The sequence below is a fragment of the Barbatula barbatula genome, assembly GCF_947034865.1.
Source record: "Barbatula barbatula genome assembly, chromosome: 24".
Classification (NCBI taxonomy): Eukaryota; Metazoa; Chordata; class Actinopteri; order Cypriniformes; family Nemacheilidae; genus Barbatula; species Barbatula barbatula.
The window spans coordinates 2,360,967-2,384,712 of NC_136787.1; the positions used below are offsets into that span (position 1 = coordinate 2,360,967).

A 23,746-nucleotide genomic window follows, 5' to 3' on the forward strand; every position below is an offset into this window, starting at 1 on the left:
GTTTGTATGTAACTGTCTTGTAGAGGCCCATTTCAGGAAGGTAGTTTCATTATAGTGAGTATGTAATCCCTGAAAGTAGGGAAACTCTGGGTGTTTAGGTTTAGAAGGGGAGGTTTGTCCAACCCAGTAGTGGAAACAGTATTGAAATGTATCTACTATATAAGCTAGTACTACAAATAAAAAAAATGTAGGTTCCTAATAAATGTTTCAGCACGTCTAAAATAAAAGTTCTGTAAATTTCAAATGATATGTCATTTTCTCACATTATATTGTTGAATGGTGGTGTGTGTTCAAATAGTACACCACCACAAACTAAATAAAATAAAACACTAAACAAAAGCTGCAGTAATCAATGCTATTTATTTTATTGTTTTATTTGAGCATTAAATCTGAAACTGTCTCTTATTTTACCAAGGATATTGTTATGAGTCTTAGTGTTCAAATGTTGGTGCAGTATGTGTTTTAAACAGCAGGTGGCGATATTGACTAGAAAACGAGATCTGGCTTAACTCAACATATTTCCTGTAAAAGGGCCTTTTAGTGCGAGACTGGGGGTCTTTACGTTTCTCGAATAGTGAGCATTGTTAAACAGAGAAAGGTATTTTTCCAAAAACTGTGTGTACATTTTACTGTTTTGAAAATATGTACCAATATAAATGCACAGTTTAAATAAACACACTTACAAAACCTAAGCAAAGTATCTACATACTCTTTCTACTGTACAATATATTTGTAATATTTTTGTTTTAATGAAACATTTACAAAACATAAAAACTGGTTGATTATTTGTTTGATTTTTATTCGATTCACATAAAAAATAATTTTGTGACACTGTAATCAATTCTGCTGAAAGGATTTAAAAATAGAAACAGAACTCGGATGTGTGGGCTAAAGACATGCATCATTTGCGAGGCATTGATGCACATGAATTGAATAAGTTTCACTTCCTTTATACATCAGTTGTTTTTGAACCATTGATAAAAGACAAGTTTTCTTTGTCAAACTAGAACAGCTAGGCCAGGCAAGCACATTTGTTCATGCTTTAGTCTAAGCTAGTCTTTTCTGCAGAAAGTGAAAGTTTAAATTGTTGTAGTGTTTGTTTTGAAGGAAAATCATGATGTTTTCTATCTAAGGTGTGTTGAAATAATAGATGCAGTGGCTTTTATAATTATTAGTTTACTCTAATTATCTCTCCTGGTTATGCACTATTAGATGTCACTTATCGGAGGAAGTCAAAGACTTTTGTGATGTGGCATTTTCTATGGTAGGCCACACGAAGAAGCCAGTTTAGATCTTTCTGACAATAATACAGTTCATATTATTCAATATATTTTACTACATCTTATTTATTATATCTATACATGATATAGAAAAACTGACTGTTCTACAGAGCGTTTCATAAATGCGTTATCTCCTTCGGCAAAGAAGCGAAAACATGACATCTTTGTCCTGTGTCAGCTACTGTAGTTCCCCCTGTCTGGGGAGGGGCGAGCGATGGAGTGAGCCATCGGTTGCAGTTCGCAACCTCATCTCAACCTCATTCACTTAGCAAGTGCAAACATGTCCTTAATGTGGTGTTTTTAATTATGTGGAAAAAAGCAGTTTTACAAACTACATAACCTATCTCTGGAGTTTACAATACTGAAATGTGAAACACGTCTTACTAAAATATTTGAACTTTTTAAACCTCCAAGGTCTGCATGTTTTATTAACGTTTTTGAGATTGTCATAAATACAGACAGATGGCTGATTCTGCGTTCCTAGCATCATGTGCAAAACATTCTTCAAGTGGAACATTTGTGTCATTGTTCTTGAGTCATTGTTTTCCAGTCTTACCATGTTTCTGATGCATGTTTTGTGTTTGTTCTTTATGTAAATGTTCTCGAATGTCATGTGTGGGTGGAAGATGGTGGTAAAGCATATGGAAGATAAACAATAAGACAGTTCAACATTCAACTGTTCTCATTTACATGCCACTGGCTGGAAGTCTTAACCGCACAGCCTTCGTGTAGTACTTCCTCTGTTTGTGGGCTGCTATCTTTATGCTTATGTGGGCTGGTATCCTGCTGCCTAATATACATTGTCACTTTTAACTAACTATAAATTTGATCTTGTCTGGAAAAGCAGATACTGTGTGTGTCGTTACACATTTTAACCTTTTCATGAACAAGTATTAAAGCATCAGTCATGATGTTTTTCATTTGTTTTCGTCGGTCACACTAGAATTTGAGCATGCAAAATTTGTTTGGATGGTGCAGGAAATGAGCAGGAGCAATGCAAAACTTTTCTGCATCGATAAATATTTTATTGTTTTCCATCTCATATGTCCCTTTAGAACCTCTGTAGCGTATTAGGCCAGATTTACCCGATGAAAAACGGAAATGTTTTTCTTTTGCGTTTTTGAAAGGTTTCACGCACACATGACAATGTTATCAAAACAATCCGCCTTTACACAGATCCACAAAAATGACTAAAACACTGTATTACACATGCTACGCCAGTAGCTGGCGACATCTCATTGTAAAGAAAAAATACCAGGGTCCCTGATTGATTGACGGTTTATAGGAAGGCGGACTTCCGTCGCTAAAGATACCATACAATAAAGAGCGCTGCATTTCTCCTCATTCATAGTGAAGAGAAGCGTGCACACATATACAAACAAACAAACAAGATGGCGAAAAATTTGGACCTTCGTCGCTGTGAATGAGTGTTAATATTTTGCTGTAGATAAATAATTAGTCTCCGCTGGTGGTTATAGTACTGGTGTAGTAAATCTACACTTTGCTGGAGAAGCGTTAACAAACTATTGCACAGCACCAAAAAAAAACATGTAATGGCTCTCCTCCTCATGCAGCTCTCTACTTAAATCTTAAGTGTCTAATGCCCTCTGGACACCCTTAAAGGGAGTCAACTTAGTATGACCCACATTACGGAAAAGAATGTCACTCTTCACAAACAAAACCACCCTTAAAAATAAGCACTTGTAAACTGGTCGGGAGATGTTCTAGCACTGGCCTCCATATCCGGTCAAACATGGTGCGGTTTCCCCTAACCACAGCCGTTAACCTTTCCCTAGGCAGGATTCTGAAGATCTCACAATACCAAAGTGAAAGAGATGGAGGTTAAGGAGTGATCCACATAATCAAAATACATTTCCTAGCTAGTAGCGGAAACTAATCACAAAGCAAAAACCTATTAGCATCCAAGGCAATGTCTTTTGGGGGCAAGCCTACCAGGATATACACAGGGTCCTTACTAAGTGTTATATCAAAAATTAAACCCAACTTGCGTGCCATGAGATCCCAGAACCTTGAAATGGTTGGACAATGCCAAAAACAGTGCATTAAGGGGCCAATTTTCCTCTGGCATTTGTTACACAACAGAGAATGTTGTTTATCCATCTTATTGAGTATTCGTGGGGTAATAAAAAGCCTAAGAAGTATTTTGTATTGAGTCTCCGCCAGTCTGTTTTTTCGACTGTCTTCACCCAATCATCATCAAAATATTCAGTACCGAGCTACATTTACATTTATTCATTTGGCAGACGCTTTAATCCAAAGCGACTTACAAGTAGTTTTTTTTACAGTGGCACATTACTCCAGAGCAATCAGGGGTAAGGTGCCTTGCTCAAGGGCACTTCAGTCATGACATGATGGCACTGAGATTTGAACCGGCAACCTTCTGATCACAAGCCCAACACTCTAACCACTCTAGCATTTACACTACTTCGGAGTTTTCGACCCCCGAAAACAGAGACTTTTGGAAACTCTGCAGACCCTGTTTAAATTTGAAAACGCTGGGGTTTCATTTCTGTGTAAGTGGATGAGAAACGAGAGACAATCGAGACCTGTATGCTCTGCATGCTTTTAAATCGCTCTCTCAGTACTTTGATGTCATCCGTCGATCAGTTTGCGCGACGCCGGATGAAATGAAACAAGCTTTAATAACATGGATAACACCTCAGAAATTCACAAAAAGATGTTCTTATCGTAAAGGCTGGTCCTGACTAATCACCAACTGTCATCAACAACCAACTTGTATGCATGCGCATACAACTGTTTACATTTGTGTGTGCATGACCAGCTGGTCATGTGATATGCGTTTTTGAATTGTTTTAGTTTTAAAATGCTGTTTTCATACGACAACGGGTTAGTGTAAACTGTGGTGTGATGTGTGTTAAGAGTGAATAAACCTGAATTTGTATATATTCTCAGAACAAAATAAAATTATATCTAGTGCTGTGCTGTCTTAAATGAACATGCTGCTTGAACAATTTCTCAAAGATAAATAATATTTGTAAAATCAGAAATAAGGTTATATATACACATTTGTTTATATTGAACACGTGAATAATAAACAAACAGTGAAACAAGAAAAAAAAACGTATTCTGAAGTCTTCGAGAGAATTTGTGAGATTTCCTGTTTTTACAGTCAGGACTCTGTTCACATGTGGTGTGCTGTCATTGTCACATCACGATGCACCACACATGAATGGAGAAAAACTATTAAATCTAGGATTTGTTGTCCTCATGTTTGTGGTCTCTCATAGTTTGAAACTCTTATAAGATTTAACAAATCTTTTTGTGAGGCCCAGACTTAATGTAAAAAAATTACGGAAAATATTTTATTAGAATAATATTATGACTTGATCCTAATGCTGCAGTATTGTTAAAGTATTGTTAATTTGCAATGTTACGACTTGTAAAATGCCCCCTATAATCTTTGAAATGTTTTACGAATTCATCCTTTTTTTTTTTTTTATTTTATCAGGGCTATAAAACGCACAGTGAAGTTGGTTGATTTAACTTCACATTGACTATAACTGTTTGTCTGTATATGAACAGTAGGCCTAGTATATGGGAGGATCTCAACTGTAACACACTGTAACTTCACATCCCTCCAAACAAATAAAAAGGGAAGGAACTCAGGGTTTGCATCCTCTTTTAGGGGATTTCAGTAGATTTTTATTTAAAGAGGATGTTGAAGAAACTAAATCATGGGTCTCAAACTCAGTTCCTGGAGGGCCACAGCTCTGCACAGTTTAGCTCCAACCAGCTCTAAACCACACCTACTTGGAAGTTTCTTGTAATCCTGAAGATGTTGATTAGCTGAATCAGGTGTGTTTGATTAGGGTTGGAGCTAAACTGTGCAGAGCTGTGGCCCTCCAGGAACTGAGTTTGAGACCCATGCACTAAATGAAACAAATGAATGAAGGTATCATCCCAGTTAGGATACAGTAACGTGTCAGCATTGCCAAGGTGGCCAGTTTAGGTGTATTCAAATCAGTTTAGCTATTAGTTTAAGTGGACTAGGTTAGTTTTGGAGTTTTATTTAAAGTATTTCCATTAGTCAAGTAGCTCACAGTTTAAATATGGTTTGAAAAGGATCTAGTTAAAGTTGGAAGGTTTCAAATATTTAAATAGGTGTCAATGGGACATTAAATAGTGTTTTCTATGTGAATGTGTTGGTTGTGATTACAATGAGCCCTTTAGTGCGGGGGGCACGTTTCCTCAAAGTGGAATACAGGATGAAATAGCCCCCCATCCGACTGCACCCATGAAAGTATCTGCACATGGGCTGATTTTAAACAGGAATTAGGCTAGTTTTAAACTGTTTTCGGGGTTGTTTTTACCTGTGGAGTAAAGAGTTGACATCTGATATATATTATATTTAACTGAAATGCTTGAAATATATATTCAAATATTTTTCTCTTTATTTATATTCTTCCAATGATAAAACTGTTATAGTGTGAGTGTACCTGTCAGTAGTTCATTCCAAAATCCTGAGCAGTCACTGATGTAGATGTATCTTTCCTGTAGCTCAGTGGTAAGAGCAAGCGTAGTCGCCGTTAACAACGCAAGGTTGTGTGTTGGATCCCAGGAGATTGCAGATACCTATGTCAAATGTATAGGATAATGCAATGTAAGTCGCTTTGGTCTGGTAAATGTAAATGTATCAGGTAGACATAAAACAAACTTCATTTCCAGAGATAAAATTCTCAAAGTAGATAAGGAATTGTGATTCAATCTAATAAATCCGGACTAAAGTCTCATAATCTAATCGTGTCAACCAATGATTTCAATCTTTTGATATTGCCTTAATTAAGATCTTTCTTTAATATTTTCTCAGAATGTTGGTTTATATTATGTAGCATGATTTAAAAAAACAGTAGGTCACTCCCGAATCGTGCATTTATGCACTATTCTATGCCATTTTGTAGTACATTTACATCTACTCATTTGGCCAAAGCTTTTATCCAAAGCAACTTATATTGCATTATACTATTGTAATGAAGATCCATAAAAGGAAGGAAGGAGGCGGGAACCGGCGAACATTCAACAAACTTTAATAATGAACAAACAATAACACGGAAGTAAACGACCGGCAGCCACCTCACGGTAGGACAGCCAGCCACAAAACATAAATACAAACTTAACATATGTTCGGGCCCGGTCCTCTCTCGTCAAAAGTCCTCTTGAACTCCCGATTTCTTATTTAACAGAATTTTTTAAGAAGCTGGAGACTTCATGCAGGGTCACATATGCTATAATGTCATTGGCTGCCTTTATAGACAATAATGATAGAAGACTGCTACTACTTGCTCTATCACACTGCTATAAAGATATTTGGGAAGAAATTTGTGTTGTGGCCTATATTATTTTTTCAACTGCGTTCATGCAGTTAGGAAGTGACAAAATAATAATTTACTCTTACAAGTAGCGAATACCTTTATCTGAAAGGAAGCTGACCATTTGGCTGCTAATGTTAAATATTTGTATGCTGAAAGAAAATAAATTCTTAACAGTAGAAAAAGGAAAAAGTCAGATGATTTAGATACAAATAAAACCTCTCTACATGTTTACCAACCAGGTATTTTTATGTCTTAAGTAGATAAATGTTCGGCAAATAACACTTGTATTATGAGTAAAAAGACCTATTGTCTGACTTTGTAGTTTGTAGTCTGAGTTTGTATTATAGAACCTTTAATAAATGAACATAGATGCTTACAATTGGAATATTTCTGCAATACAGTTGCGGGTTAGTTAAACTAGCCATGTTTCAGACTACATAATTTCATGGTAAAGGATGTGGAAAGTCCCTGTCCCTCTTCTACATTGAACTTGAGTCTGAAGAATGGGACTTTGGCCAATCAGTTTACTATACAGCAACCAAAAGGAAGTGACATTATAGACAAAAAGTACACTGGCGTGGGCCATGAGAGGAAATGACTTGCACTGTGCATGAGGCTGAGATCACAGGCTGTCTATGCTCGACCACGCCATCGGTTGTGCCTGAAACTTAAACTGACTCTTTAAACTTCCGACTACATGCTTAATTATCAACCAAGAACATGGTGACAAACACAGGCCTGTACGAATGGCTCTCTCGATAAAAAACAAACAATCTATCGGTTATTTACAACATTCTCAAGGGAAAATGTGCATACAAAACCAGAAGTAAGTGGGTGTGTTTGTTGCTACCTAAATGTATGTTGTATATGTATGTTGAAATTGTATGCATTGGTTGAAGGTATGAGAGTGTTTTTTGTACAGGTTATTATTGTTAACTGATTAAACAAATAGTTTGATTTAGTATTATCCTTCTAAAATACAAAATAGCAAAATAATTTGAACTTGGGAGCTCACTTTTGTTAATCAGTTTTGTAGTTGCATGGGTTGCAAACGTTTGCTTTTCTAAAGTGTCACCCCAAAATCAACAAACTTTTTCAATCATTGCTTAAGAGTAGAGTAGAGTCTGATGGGGGCAAGATTACATTTACATTTATTAATTTGGCAGACACTTTTTCCAAAGCAACCTACAATTAGGAGCGCATATAACATTTTGTCATCGTGCTAAAAGGTACCGATAGTTTACAACGCCCTGTTACTAGGAGGATTAAAGCTGAATTAAGCAAATGAAAGAATGAACATCATGAAATACTTTTTTAATTAGACATAAAACGGAGACAGTTATTGGTTAGTCAGATAAATGCGTAACAGGTACTTTTTTAGTTGTTTTTTGAAAGTTGTGGATGCTGCCATTCAGGTGGAGGCTGGAAATTCATTCCACTACAGGGGAACCGAATGAGTAAAGGTTTTTGCAAGCAATTTGGTGCTTGCACTATTTGGTGCCACGTTGTGATGGAATACAATGAGGCACGTTTTCTTGTTCCAAGAAAAAAAAGTTACATTTTTGCCAAATTGACTGTACATAGCCTTTATATTTCTGAATGATGTATTCTCAGCCTGATATATATATGCAGCTTGGTGAGTCTGCTTAAGTATTTTATTACTGTATGTTACTAAAAGTAAAATTAGTATTTCTTAATATTTATTTTTGTGTCCTTTAAAAGACCATACACAGACAATCATAGTTCATATTCTCATAACATCCTTAGCTGTAGACATCCACTCCATTATAAAAGAAACAAGTATTTGTGTGACCTTTATACACAGGATAACTTGCATTCGCATAATGAGGGCCACATCCTTCAGAGCGCAGCGCTAATCTATGTGGGCAACTGTTTAAAAAAGTACATAGTTTTTTATTGATAGACGTTGTGTTACATGGCGTCTCATGATGTACGTACATCCGTTTCTAAATTATATATACCCTACATATAAGGAGAGGAAAGAAGGGACGTTAATAATAACCGCAGATGCTACCCACAGATGCTCTGCTAACCTCCAAGTTATAACAGTTTAAAGAATTTGGAAACAGTTAGTGAAACTTAAGAGGAGATAAAGAGAGCATAAACCTGTTTGAGTAACAATACAAGTATGTTTCCCTTTGAGTATGGTCCATTTAGAAAGGTGATTACCATCTGGTTGATGTGAAGTGCCAGATGAGAATGTTTTTTATATTACAGTATACATGTATAATGGAGCCACAGCCAAAGGTCTTAGGTTGGTTTTCACATTTAGTTCAATTGCCTGGTCCGAACCCCAGTTTTATTACTGTATAACGTCTCGGTTACGTCTGTAACCTCCGTTCCCTGATGGAGGGAACGAGACGTTGTGAGAGACTGACTGGGGTTTGATCTTGAGAACCTACCTTCTCCGAGATAATTAATTATAAAACGCCAATGGGCTTGGCGAATGGCACGCGCACACCAGTCTCCGCCCCGTACATACGGGTATAAAGGAAGATGGCGGCGGTCATTCACTTACCCTTTGTACTGAGGAACCTGAGAGTCGTTCACTGCAGTGATTCGGTGCAGCGTTGTGGCATGAAGTCACAACGTCTCGTTCCCTCCATCAGGGAACGGAGGTTACAGACGTAACCGAGACGTTCCCCTTCAGTCGGTCTCTCGACGTTGTGAGAGACTGACTGGGGATCTATCTTAAACGCCACAGCGCTTGCACCGACATCACGACCTCTAGCGGAGCGACCCTGACTAGGCTAGCGAGTCACAAGAGTGCTACCGCGAGATGTAATCTTCCAGTCACATAGTATTGGTCATACTGAGAAGCCTGTACTGACGGCCTCACGGACAGTGGCGTATGCCTCTAGTAGCGAGGAGCTGTCCGGAGCCGAACACTGGGGAAACACTGCACTCCTCTTAGAAGAGTGTGTTACGGAGGCCACATCCTACCCGGAGGGGAGGTTACATGTGGAGACACTAACATGGTCTCACCGGCGGGGAGAACAACATACGCAAAAAAGGTGTCAGCCCGAGTAGGGGGACAAATCCAGGTGGGATTACCACCGGCGGGAAGGTCACAGATTCACCAATCGGGAAATCGGGACCCAGAGGGGAGTCACTACATATGGGGCACTAGCCCTAGTACAGGGGTCTACCTGAGTAGGGATGACTCTACCTATACCTGACCTGGTTCCAACAGACGGCTCCGCTCAGTCTGTTACCAAGTGCCAATGCTTAGTGATGGATGGAATGCCTATACTTCGCCGCGAGAGGGGAAAGTAGGGAGGCTAATAAATAGCGCACTAGTCTCACCTGAGGAGGGGAGAAGGCGCTTTCGCAGGCGTACGACCAAAACAGGAGCCCAACCTAAACGTTCGGCGTTAAGGACATGGGCTGCACTGGTTCCACGTGGAGATTGTAAAACCTCGAAGGTACTGGGCGTAGCCCAACCCGCAGTTCTATAATGTCTGCCAGAGAGGCGCCCTGTGCCAGTACCCACGAGTGGAGTGGGCTCTCACTGTGAGCGGGCACGGCGATCCTGGGATTGGTACCCAGTGCGCCACCCTCCCCTGGTGCTGTCTCCCAGAACAGACAAAGAGCTGCTCAGTGCTTCTGAGGCTCCGTGTGCGGTCCAGACTGAGGCGCAGCGCGCGTACGGGACACAACACCTTAAAGGTTGGGTCTTCTTCCCCGGAGGGCAGCGCCTGCAGGTTCACCACCTGGTCCCGGAAGGGAGTAGTGGGAAGCTTGGGCAAGTAGCCAGGACAGGATCTCAGGACGAGATGAGAATTACCGAGCCCGAGTTCCAGGCACCCTTGGGACACAGAGAATACCTGTAGGTCCCCCACCCTCTTGATGGAGGTGAGCGCCACCAAGAGTGCAGTTCTCATCAACAGCTGAGGAAGATTTAGGGACTCTTAGGGGCTCACCAGGGCCGTACCAAGGCCCTGTAGGACCACATTAGGGTCCCAAGAGGGTACAGAGCCCGGTCAAGGTGGATACACCCTTCTCGTGCTCCTGAGGAACCTGGTGACCAGGTCGTGCTGACGGAGATACTTACCTGCGGGTCAGCACTGATCCGATCGGGCAACTCTGCGGGTTCTCCTCCCGGGGTGGCAGGGGCTCTAGCCTGCAAGACGGTCTCCCGGACCGCTACCGACAAGCCCCTTAGGGCCTCTTCGTTCCGTCCAGGGGCCAGGCATGGAGGTTCCAGGGGCCCGGATTGGGGTGCCAAACCGTGCCCTTCCCCTGCGACAACAGGTCCTTCATCAGGGGAATGGGCCAGGGGGGACCGTCGCCAGATCTACCAGATCCGAGAGCCAGGTCTGGTTGGGCCAGTATGGCGCCACTACCAGAACCTGATGCCCCTCTTCCCTGACCTTGCACAGGACCTGTCACTGGGGGGAAGGCGTACTTCTGCTTGTCCCGCGGCCAGCTGTGTGCTAAGGCATCCGTGCCGAGGGGACTCTCGGCCAGGGAGTACCAGAGCGGGCAATGGGTGGAGTTCGGGCAGGCAAACAGGTCCACCTGTGCTTGGCCGAACCACTCCCATATGAGCCGGACTACGCGGGGATGGAGCCGCCACTCTCAGCGGGGTTTGCCCTGACGAGAGAGCGCAACGGCTGTCTGGTTCAGGTAGCCCGGGAGAAACGTGGCCCACAGGGACTTGGTCACCTGCTGACTCCAGAGGAGGAGGCGTCGGGCGAGTTGCGACAACTGCCGTGAGCGTATGCCGCCCTGGTGATTGATGTACGCCACGGCAGTCGTGCTGTCCGACCGGACTAGAACGTGTTTGTCCTGCATGAGGGGCTGGAGCCTTCTCAGTGCCAGATGGACTGCTAGCAACTCTAGGCAGTTGATATGAACCGGAGGGCTGCCGCGGGAGGGCAGGGCTGCTGGGAACGTTGCGGCGTGGCAGGATCTGTTCGATCGCCTCAGTCTGCTTCACCAAGCAGCCCTGCTTGCGAGAATGGGCGCATCCAGAAGGCGGGCCCTCTGGGCGCTGCTCATCTGTGCAAGACTAAGCCACAGATGCCTTTCTTGGACCACCATTGTGGACATCGACCGAACCAGGGCACGTGCCGAGGCCTTCGTCGCTCGTAGCGCGAGGTCTGTGGCAGTACGCAGTTTACTCATACGAGTTGGGTCGGACTTCCCAAGTCTCCTCCGGAGCTCGACTGCCTGACGACAGGAGATCAGAGAAGTCTTCCGCATCCGATGCCAGCAGGCAGCTGTCCGACGCAGCGACAGGGATAATGTCATCATCCGTGTGCGAAGTCTTACCACTATGAGACGGCCGTCTGCCGCTCATAGGGGACGAACCAGGTGAGCGTGAAGGGGTATGGATGGTCCGCGAGCGTGAGCTGACGGAGCAACATCTATCGGAGTCCCCAAATAACCCCCGCCGCTCGCCAAAGCGGTCAACCTCACCGAAACGGCAGCTGAACACGCCTGGGAAACAGACGGGGTGGTGGCAGCGCTCGAAAAGAACGTAGCCAACCGTGACCGCAACACCCTGATTGCCACGTCCGCACACACGGAACATGTCGAATCAATGAAACCTGCCTCAGCATGCTTAAGCCCCAAGCAAGTGACACAGGCATCATGGCTTATGACTCCGGGATGAGTCTGTCGCACTCAAGGATACAGCTACGAGACACGCTCATAGCCGGAGGGACTTACATATTAAGGTCTGTAGCCTTCTGCCGAAACGCCCAGGGGAAGTCCACCGAAAGGAGAAGTCCGCTGCTCCGCGTCATAAATCCAGCAGGTTAAAAGTCTTCTCGAAGTCGAGTATCGCGTGTAGCATCAGCAAACACACAGGTTCCGGAGAACAAAGGATAAGTGAATGACCACCGCCATCTTCCTTTATACCCGTATGTACGGGGCGGAGACTGGCGTGCGCGTGCCATTCGCCTAGCCCATTGGCGTTTTATAATTAATTATCTCGGAGAAGGTAGGTTCTCAAGATCAAACCCCAGTCAGTCTCTCACAACGTCGAGAGACCGACTGAAGGGGAACTACAGTATACTCACTGTCCAATGGCCAACAGAAAAAAAGAGCCCCACCCTAAATTTTTTTTATAATTTCAGAAGCTGTCTAAATTGGAAAAATAGTAAATCGCTCTGTCTTATTCATGGTGACTTCTTAGTGAAGATAACATGGCTAAGCTGCAAAGTTAGCTAGCTATGACTGGTAACACTAAGCTAGCTCAAATGTCAATTTGCAGATGGTGAAGAGAAAAATGTTAAAAATAAAAAAATAAAAAAATCCAAACCCAATAAAATGTTCTGCTACTACAAAATATTCATCCACTTGAAAACATTATCCATTATCCGATTTAGATTGTTAACTCGTTAATGTCTTCAGCATTATTCGACAAATATTTTCAGGGTTTCTTTACTAATGTATACGAAAATGTAGCACTTGGCTTCTGCCGTAAGGTTGGCTATCTAATGAACTGCAAGTGAGCAAGTAAAAATATTATTGGACCACGTTTCTCTTGATTGCTATCAGGATGTGAAGAGACTTTCAAACAGCATGAAAAAAAGTTTTCGGGTCAGGGTAATGGTCGCCTACTCTGCCTTTAAGTATTAGAATTATAATACTTTGTTATGTAGTTGTACCCATCTCTGCGGGTACGTAATAGCAAACTCTGCTATTACCAGGATGGGCTTGAACTTCCCAGAGGAAATGTAGAGTTTCCTGTCCTTTCTGTATCCTGGCCAGATTGAAGGTTTTGCTGGAGGTTTAGAGATAAATCTGTAAATTCTGTGTTGGAGAAGAAAATGTTCTCAAAGTCCCAAGTTGTTTTTTGAAGTTTAGTATGTTCAGAGAGAGTACAGCATTGCAGAACATCAAAAGATGCGTCAGTCGAAAGTAAGCTTTAATTGTTCAGTCTTGTGGGAAGTAGGGAGAACTATGTGTGTGGGAAGATATTTGTTTGTTTGAAGTTAGGTTGCGCAGATGTATATCATTATAAGCATTCTATAACACTCTACTGTCTAGGATTACTGTAGTCTTGGGAATTTTCTAGAGTTTACTAATGTGCTGTGTGGAAATTGCAGATGTAAACTGTAGAAAGAAAGTAATGTTTCCTGTGATTGTTAGTACTTTTTGTTTACCAGTTGTGTTTGAATTTTTTTAATTTAATTATTTATTATTATTTAAGACATATCTTTGTGTAGGAACTGAATTTTCTTACTTTGTCACTGTTATAGCTACTATTTAAGGAAAAGTTGTTCTCTAAGATTGTTACAGCTGTAACTGAAGTTTTATTCACCCTTCAGTTATTCTAAGCCTTGCATTCCAGAGCACAAATGGTTTTTATTTCAAAAATTTGGGACAGGCCTAAACCAAGGTCATACATTTGGAGTAAAATACTGGTTTTGAACACTCAATATTACAGAAAGTTAAATACTTAGGAAGCAATTATCTGGGCTTTTTGTAAAGCATTTCTTTTCTTCTTTTTGGCAAAATATTTTCTTATTAAAGGTATAATCCACTGAAAAATGAAACTTCTGTCATCATTTGCTCACCCTTGAATTGTTTCAAACCTTCTGTTGAACACAAATAAAGATATTTAGGAGAATGTTAGCAACTGATAGTTCTGGGACATCATTGACTACCAGAGTAGGAAACATTATTGCATTTTGTTTGTTGTTCTGTTGAACACAAAATTTGATATTTTGAAGAATTTCAGATAAATGAAGCAGTTCTGAGGCACCTTTAACTACCATTAAAACTTTTACTATGGTAGTCAATGATGTCCCAGAACTGTCACTTGCAAACATTTTTCCAAATATCTTTCTTTGTATTCAACAGAATTTATACAGGTTTGGAACAACTTGGGGGGGATTCATGACAGAAGAAAAATTGTTGGGCGGAATATCCCTTTAATAGAAAAATTGTATCTACCATATTGTAAAATACTATGGTTTTCCTACCTATAATGACCACTGCCAAAATGTACTCTATGTAACGCTTTTGCTATGAAACAAAATTACATGCTATGTAAATAAAATTGAATTCAATGTGTTGTATTTGCTGCTAATGGCATGGTTAATATTTCCTCTTGGTTGTAGAAACATGGCCGCTCCAACAGTCTCCTGGGCCCTTCCTATGAGGGCTATTGGAGCTCAGAATCTGCTCACCATGCCAGGAGGAGTGACCACATCTGGATATCTGCACAAGAAAGGGGGTAGCCAGTTCAGCTTGTTGAAATGTGAGTTGTGAAAGTTCACTGGAATCTATTAGCCAGACACAGACATTTATAGTAAACCACCTCTGTTAATTACATAAAGCTTAGTCCATATTTCCGTCTGTGCTTTGACTGTGTTAGGGAAAATGTTAAGGAATACATATGAATAAAGTTGCATTCACTTCAATAGCGACTCTGTGCCCATAACTTGCTATAAGGTTGTTTATAAAGGCTAGGTATTTATAAACCGGAGTTATAAAGGTCTACGAACACCCATGACTCCCATTGGTAGTCGCTCAAAATCTCTCATTTTTTGCATGAAGTTAAACCTTTGTCAATTTAATCGTCAGTGAACACTGTCGCTCTCACTGAAATTAATAAGGTCATCTCACTGTGTTACTACTAGTCATATGAGGTGTGAATGCAGATTAAGCCAATACATATCCTTTATTAATATATTTTATGAAAAAGAACAGAAAAGCTACAAACTGACGTAATAAATTGTTGACATGATTGGGCTGTTGAATGTTACTTGCAAGAACATATATTGAGTATCTGCCAATCCTACAGGGCCTCTCCGGTTTGTCATAATTCACAAAGGCTGTGTGTACTATTTCAAGAGCAGTACTTCAGCTACACCACAAGGAGCATTCTCTCTTAAAGGCTACAACAGGTCGGTTACACCAATTCATCAGAAGTTTTTATAATTGTCCCTGGCTGCTGCCACTGAATTTAGTTGCAGTACAAATTTATCAGTGGTCTTCAGTTTCAAGCGCCTATACGTTTTAAGTTTTAGATATGTAAAAAGTTCACTTGATTGTTGACCACATCCTGTCCACAGTGCATTCTTGACTTTAGTATTAAGTTTCTATTCTGCACTGAACCAGTATTCATGAGGTTTTTATAGACATTCATGTCTATAAAATGTTCTGTTTAATGTAATTGATTTATATATTTTTGTATATATGTATTGCCTTTAAATTATACTAGTTTGTGCTGAGCATGTACAGTGAGGGAAATAATTATTTGATCCCCTGCTGATTTTGTAAGTTTGCCTCCTAACAAAGAAATAAAGGGTCTATCATTTTTATGGTAGATTTATTTTAAAGGGCTCATATAACAAGGTTAAAACAAATATTATAGTTTGTTATAGATGTATTGCAATGGGTATACACGATTTAAGGTTAAAAAACGCTCTACATAAGTGCATGTTTATATCTCCTCTTTGCCCCGCCTCTCTGAAACGCACTTATTTTTTACAAAGCTCCTCGCTCTGAAAAGCGAGGTGTGCTACAATTGGCCAGTAAACCAGTGCGTAGTGATTGGTCGAATACTGCAAGTGTGTGACAGAAATGTAACACCTCTTACCGTATTCAGAACATCAGGTTCCAAAGCAACTGTACTGACAGGTGATAAAATGTCATCTTTACATTCTTATATCAATTCGACACCGAATCTGATCCAGAAAATTAAGATAATCAGGCCCATACATCTACTTTGCCAGTGCGACTTAAGCAGGTTTCATTAAAAAAACTATTATGTTAAATAGTTAAAAACTATTTAACAGTTTAATTTAGAAACCGATTTATACATTGATGGAGAATTGTAAGCAGAGGTAGGTAAGACATTTCTGATAGTTGGTCACCAGTTTCCACATGTGTCAGAATACATTTTAGTCCACTATGTAAATATTTAAGGTTTCTTGGTTGTTGCTCAGCAAATTGGAGTTTTAGCCTCCTTCACAGATTTTCTATAGGACAAGGGTCTAGGATAATTTTATGTGCTTCTTCTCTCTTATGGTCTTCCAATATGTTTTGGATCTTTTTCATGTTAAAGGTACATCCACGACCCATTTTCAGTGATTTAGTAAAGGGGAGGAGGTTCTCGTCCAAGATCAGCCCCTCAATGTGGTGAAGTTATCCTTTACTCCTAACAGAAAAAAAGCCCTAAAGCATAATATTTCTAACACTGTGCTTCTCTGTAGGGATATTGTTCTAGGGGTCATAGTCTGCATTTCTCTCCCTCCAAAAAACAGAAGTCAATTTTGGTTTCACAGCACTTTCTCCAAAGTCTTTTCTGAATAATTTCGATGTTCATTGTCGTTTTCGTTTATTCATATTTAGCTTATAAATTAAAGAAATGCGAAAAATCCATGTTCTGTGTTCGATATTTGGCCAATTGTTTCATTTTTTTAAATTAGAATTTCCGTACATCCCTAGTGAGAAGACACCACACCAGTTAAGATTAGGTCTCAGCTTCTAAATAATTAAGGAGTGCCGGAGAGGTTTCCTAAGAGTGACACAATAGCAATGCAGAGTCAGAGACCATGGACTTTATAACAAAGAAACAATGTGTTGGAATTATATGATCCTCCCTCCTCAGCTGGACTTTGTATTCTATGGGAGTAGGGTGCGCCTTTCTGGGAGGGGGCAAATTGTCACAGTTATGGACTTTTGGTTGTGTATTTCTGTTATTTTTTATTAGTCTTATTAGTTTACCCTCGCTCTTTTCATTCACTCATTTGTTGCCATAGTCACTCATCATCATCACCTGTCTCCCCCTCATTAGCCTTGTTATATATGCTCTTGTTCAGTTTTGTTTTTGGCCGTTATCGTTTCTGTTGCCTCTTTGTGTTCATGCTCCATTGTTTCGGATTTTAGCATTAAACACTTCCATGTGAATTACCTTCTTCGTTGTGTGCTTGTATATACTGTACTGTACAGCAGTAGTACACTTGACACTAAAAAGGACAATTTTACAAAATATACACACATATATAAACATTTTGTGAGTTTCTTTACTACGTCAAGATCAATGGTCAAATTATACAGTTTCCGTTGTTATGTGGCTGCCTTTTTATGGGGGGGTGGTTAAAAGTCAAAAGAGCTCATGCCCAAGTCTCTGTGATATTTTGTTTTACTAGATATGATTCAGGTTTGTCCTTTAAAGTCTTTGTAATTTTAGTTTATTGTTTATTTGTTGTTTTGTGCTAGCAAAAGTAATATGAATTTATCACTAAGCAATGAAATTTAACAAACATGTTTTGAGGTGTGAACACATAAACATATAAAATGAAATTTTTGTACTAAATGGTCTTATTGATTGGCAGAGTGTTACGGGCAGCAGAGGAAACAACATCTAGCAATGTTTTTCCTTTCAAGATTGTGCACTTCAGTAAGACACATCGTACGTGGTATTTCTCAGCGGCAAGTGAGCCTGAAAGAAGGGTGAGATCATGTTATGTGCCACTCTGAATTTCTTAGTAAAGTTGTACATTTATAAAGAATGCATATTATGTTTTAATTCAGTAAAATCTGACTGTGTATTTTTATCTCTCTGACAGAAATGGATGCAACACCTGAGAAAAGAAATAGATCATTATAATGATAAAAGAGAATTGCAGATTCCAAGGTAAAAACTGATATTACAATATAAAAACGTTACTGCTCTGTCTGTGAGAATAAATGTGATCATGTTGGACATACAGTACTGCACAAAGGTCTGTTCAGACTAAATCCAGAAGAACTGTCTCCAAGAAAATTAAAAAGGCAGCAACCTGCATAGCTATAGTACTGAGAAAAGTTTTAGGCACTTAAAAATTCTGTGAAATGGAGTTTGGAGAAAATCATTTTAATTTATCAATTAACTTCTATTAACCAAATAAAATTAGGGGCCGTGTATGTATTAAAATTCTTAAAGTGAAGATTTAGTCTTAAGTATGTCAAAATTCTAAGACACAATTTGAAAACACAGTTCCCCTTCAGTCGGTCTCTCGACGTTGTGAGAGACTGACTGGGGTTTGATCTTGAGAACCTACCTTCTCCGAGATAATTAATTATAAAACGCCAATGGGCTTGGCGAATGGCACGCGCATGCCAGTCTCCGCCCCGTACATACGGGTATAAAGGAAGATGGCGGCGGTCATTCACTTATCCTTTGTTCTTCGGAACCTGTGTGTTGCTACATGCTACACGCGATACTCGACTTCGAGACTGATTTTAACCTGCTGGATTTACGACGCGGAGCAGCGGACTTCTCCTTTCGGTGGACTTCCCCTGGGCGTTTCAGCAGAAGGCTACAGACCTTAAGAGGTAAGTCCCTCCGGCTACGAGGATGTCTCGTAGCTGTGTCCTCGGATGCGACAGACTCATCCCGGAGTCTGACGGCCATGATACCTGCGTCACTTGCTTGGGGCTCCACCATGCTGAGGCAGGTTTCACTGATTCTGCATGTCCCGTGTGTGCTGACATGGCAATCAGGGTGTTGCGGTCACGGTTGGCTACGTTCTTTTAGAGCGCTGCCACCACCCCGTCTGCTTCCCAGGCATCTTCAGCCGCTGTTTCGGCGCGCTTAATCGCTTTGGCGAGTGGCGGGGGTGATTCGGGGACTCCTATGGATGTCGCTCCGTCAGCTGCATGCTCGCGGACCATCCATACCCCTGCACGCTCACCTGGTTCCTCCCCTACGAGCGGCAGACGGCCGTCTCATAGTGGAAAGACTTCATATAGGGATGATGACTCCATTTCTGTTGCTGCATCGGACAGCTGCCTGCTGGCATCTGATGCGGAAGACTCCTCTGATCTCCTGTCGTCAGCCAGTCGAGTGCCGGAGGAGACTGACACTGAGATGTCGGCTATGCTCTCTCGGGCAGCCGCGTGCATCAGGTTGCAGTTTGTGGCTCCACCCTCCCTGAAACGGTCGCGGCTGGATGCATGGTTTCTGGGATCGGGGCGTGGCCAAAAACCGCGCCCCGCCCCGGTGCCATTCTTCCCGGAGGTGCATGAAGAGCTCTCCAAGTCCTGGAATGCGCCCTTTTCAGCGCGTATCAGGCAGGAGGGTTCGGCGGCTGTGGCTTCCCTGGATGGAGGAGCGGCTAGAGGCTACGTTGACGTTCCCCGGGTGGAGTGTGCAGTCGTGGGCCACTTGTGCCCGCAGACAGCTGCCACTTGGAGGGGTCGACCTAGACTCCCGTCCAGAGCATGTAAGCTCTCTTCGACACTCGTGTCGAGGGCTTACAGTGCTGCTGGACAAGCCGCTTCTGCTCTCCATGCTATGGCGGTCCTCCAGGTGTGGCCAGTCCGCGACGTGGCCAGTCTTCTTCCCAGCAGCCCCGCCCTTCCGCGGTGGCACCTCCGGTTCCAGGACCCTCCCATAGGACGACCCACTAGAGACGTCGAGCCCCGCGGAAGAAGGCATCTGTCCCCCGTCAGCAGTCCGCCAAGAGTTCTGCTAAGCGGCCCTGACGGGACGAACCTGGGGGAAGTTTCATTGGGTCCGATCCCGGCCTTTCCAACGCTGGATCGGGGAAGGACGCTGCCTGCCGCGTCTCCATCAAGTCCGGGCCCTTTTCAGGGCCCGTCACCCACATACTCACAAAGAGAGATGATTCCCCTGTGTTTTCCTCCACAGCACTCTCGTCCAGACGGTGTCTTGGACGGATCGGGCCGCCGACCGCAATCTCCCCTGGACGTTGCGTCAGGCCGCCTGAAGCAGGTAAACATACAGAGCCGTCAGCCTCCCGGGGGTCCCCCCTGTGCGAGGTGACCGCACTGTCAGCCACCGAACCAGCCTCCCCCGGCACGGTGAAGCAGATTGTCCCTCTGGCCCTGTTGTCGCGGTTCTTGGGCGCTTGGCAGCGCACCAGCCCCTCACACTGGATAGAGAGGACAGTCCGTCTCGGTTACTCGATCCAGTTCGCCAGACGCCCCCCAAAGTTTCGGGGCATTCTGTACACCTCGGTGCAAGGAGAGAATGCTTCCGTACTTCGGCAGGAGGTCGCCGCCCTTCTGGCGAAGGGTGCGGTCGAACCCGTCCCTATAACCGAGATGTCGTCCGGGTTTTTCAGCCCGTACTTCATCGTGCCCAAAAAGGGCGGGGGGCTGCGGCCCATTTTGGATCTGCGTTGCCTGAACAAGCACCTGCACAAGCTGCCGTTCAGAATGCTGACGCAGAGGCGCATCCTGGGCTCGGTACGTCACCAGGATTGGTTCGTGGCAATCGACCTGAAGGACGCGTACTTTTACGTCTCTATTCTTCCCGACACCGGCCGTTCCTACGGTCCGCGTTCGAGGGAAGGGCGTATCAGTACAGGGTCCTGCCATTCGGTCTGGCCCTGTCTCCACGGGTTTTTTCCAAACTAGTGGAGGCTGCCTTAGCTCCTGTCAGGGAGCAAGGCGTGCGAGTGCTAAACTATCTCGACGACTGGCTTATCTTGGCACACTCGCGAGATGTGTTGTGCACGCACAGGGACCTTGTGCTTCGGCACCTAGACCGTCTAGGCCTCCGGGTCAACCAGGAGAAGAGCAAGCTCTCCCCCGCGCAGAGCACCTCTTACCTCGGTATGGAACTAGACTCTGTCCGTATGTCAGCGCGTCTCACCAACGAGCGTGCACAGTCAGTGCTGCGCTGTCTGAGGTTGATCAGTCAGAATCCCTCGACGCTGCTGAAGAACTTTCAGAGTCTCCTGGGGCACATGGCGTCCTCAACGGGGGTAATCCCTCTCGGGTTGATGCACATGCGGCCGCTTCAGCACTGGCTACAGAGTCGGGTTCCCTGGACGGCGTGTCACGCCGGCACCAGGCGGATTACGGTAACGCCGCAGTGCCTTCGCACTCTCTTACCCTGGTCAGACTTGACCTTTCTCTGAGCGGGGGTTCCACTTGGACAGGTTTCGAGGCGTGTCGTGGCAACGACAGACGCCTCCCTGTAAGGGTGGGGTGTGGTGTGCAACGGGCACGCAGTATCGGGTCACTGGACGGGTCCCCGACTGCGGTGGCATATCAACTGCCTAGAGTTGCTAGCAGTCCATCTGGCACTGAGGAGGCTCCAGCCCCTCGTGCAGGACAAACACGTGCTAGTCCGGTCGGACAGCACGACTACCGTGGCGTACATCAATCACCAGGGCGGCATACACTCACGACAGTTGTCGCAACTCGCCCGACGCCTCCTCCTCTGGAGTCAGCAGGTGACCAAGTCCCTGCGGGCCACGTTTCTCCCGGGCTACCTGAACCAGACAGCCGATGCGCTCTCTCGTCAAGGCACTCCCCGCGGAGAGTGGCGGCTCCATCCCCGCGCAGTCCAGCTCATATGGGTGCGGTTCGGTCAAGCACAGGTGGACCTGTTTGCCTGCCCGTACTCCACCCATTGCACGCTCTGGTACTCCCTGACCGAGGGTCCCCTCGGCACGGATGCCATAGCACACAGCTTGCAGGTCCTGTGCAAGGTCAGGAAAGAGGGGCATCAGGTTCTGCTAGTGGCGCCATACTGGCCCAACCAGACCTGGCTCTCGGATCTGGCCCATTCCCCTGACGAAGGACCTGTTGTCGCAGGGGAAGGGCACGGTTTAGCACCCCAACCCGGGCCTCTGGAATCTCCATGCCTGGCCCCTGGACGGGACGAAGAGACCCTAAGGGGCTTGTCGGTAGCGTTCCGGGAGACTGTTCTGCAGGCTAGAGCCCCTGCCACTAGGCGGTTGTACGCCTATAAGTGGCGCCTCTTCTCATCCTGGTGTTCTCCCCGGGAGGAGAACCCGCGGAATTGCCTGATCGGGTCGGTGCTGGCCTTTTTACAGCAGAGACTTGAGAGTAATCTCTCCCCTTCCACTCTGAGAGTGTATGTTGCTGCCATTGCTGCACATCACGATCTCGTGGAGGGTAAGTCTCTCGGTCAGCACAACTTGGTCACCAGGTTCCTCAAGGGCGCGAGAAGGGTGAATACACCTCGACCGCGCTCTGTACCCTCTTGGGGCCTTAACGTGGTCCTACAGGGCCTTGGTACGGCCCCGTTTGAGCCCCTAGGAGTTGCCAGTCTCCCTCATCTGTCGATTAAAGCTGCACTCCTGACGACCCTCGCCTCCATCAAGAGGGTGGGGGACCTACAGGCATTTTCCGTGTCCCAAGGGTGCCTAGAGTTCGGGGCCGGTGATTCTCACGTTGTCTTGAGACCCCGCCCCGGTTACGTGCCCAAGGTTCCCACCACTCCCTTCCGGGACCAGGTGGTGAACCTGCAGGCGCTCCCCTCAGAGGAGGAAGACCCAACCTCTAGTGTGTTGTGTCCAGTACGCGCGCTGCGCCTCTATCTGGACCGCACACGGAGACTAAGAAGCTCCAAGCAGCTCTTTGACTGTTACGGAGGACAGCACCCGGGGGGGGGGGCTGTCTCCAAACAGAGATTGCACTAGATTGTGGATGCCATCACGGTGGCATACCATTCCCAAGATCGCCCGTGCCCGCTTGCAGTGAGGGCCCACTCCACTCCAAAGTTAAGACAGCTCAAACTTACATTTTAGTCATGGACTAGCTTCAAGCCTTGTCTGTGAAAACGGCTTGTGTTTTTAAATCTTCAAGTTTACCTTGGTTTTCTCAGGAATTGCACACACTCTGGCAGTAACAACATCCTTTTTTCTTTAGATTAATTGCCTGTTATTCTTTATCTGCTGCTGTTACAAAGCACTTTGCATAAATCTTTTCATAAATTCCTTGTATTGTAGTAGTGATGACTTGGATGCAGAGAGTGTCTATGGTCCATTGGAAGAAGCTGTGGAAATCAGTAATTTTGATGATAACCCTGAAGCAGGTAGATAAATGATTAGAAGCAGGTATTCTTTTATAATTTATAATTACATTTATTATATTTAGTGGTGCAAAATCTAATTTTTTTGCCAATATTTATTTGTTTAAAAAAGGTAATTAGCCGATCCAATATCAATATACTTTAGGCCTATGTATGAAAGGTGCATCTCTTTTTTTGGAAAAAAATGGTCTCTGTTATATTTTTGCCATATGCACTGTATATATCTGCAAAACTTGTTACATTTAAACATTTTACATAATTACATGAAGTTTGTAAAGGGGGTTTACTGCATGACACACACACACACATATATATATAAGGGATGCACA

The 23,746-nt window shown here is 43.7% G+C and overlaps 1 protein-coding gene across 2 annotated transcripts in view; it reads left to right on the plus strand.

Moving 5' to 3' along the window:
• Nucleotides 1-7,200: 7,200 nt before the first annotated feature.
• Nucleotides 7,201-23,746, plus strand: part of sh3bp2 (SH3-domain binding protein 2) — a 28,309-nt gene continuing 11,763 nt past the window's right edge. Inside the window, exons 1-6 of one of the 2 annotated variants that reach the window (XM_079449153.1) lie at nucleotides 7,201-7,457; nucleotides 14,731-14,870; nucleotides 15,417-15,519; nucleotides 17,956-18,073; nucleotides 18,190-18,257; nucleotides 23,335-23,420. In XM_079449153.1, the coding sequence (XP_079305279.1) occupies nucleotides 7,378-7,457; nucleotides 14,731-14,870; nucleotides 15,417-15,519; nucleotides 17,956-18,073; nucleotides 18,190-18,257; nucleotides 23,335-23,420 (595 nt within the window). In that variant the 5' untranslated portion in view covers nucleotides 7,201-7,377. Of the gene's footprint in view, nucleotides 7,458-13,391; nucleotides 13,526-14,730; nucleotides 14,871-15,416; nucleotides 15,520-17,955; nucleotides 18,074-18,189; nucleotides 18,258-23,334; nucleotides 23,421-23,746 lie in introns of those variants that run through there. The other variant, XM_079449152.1, reaches the window with a different exon arrangement.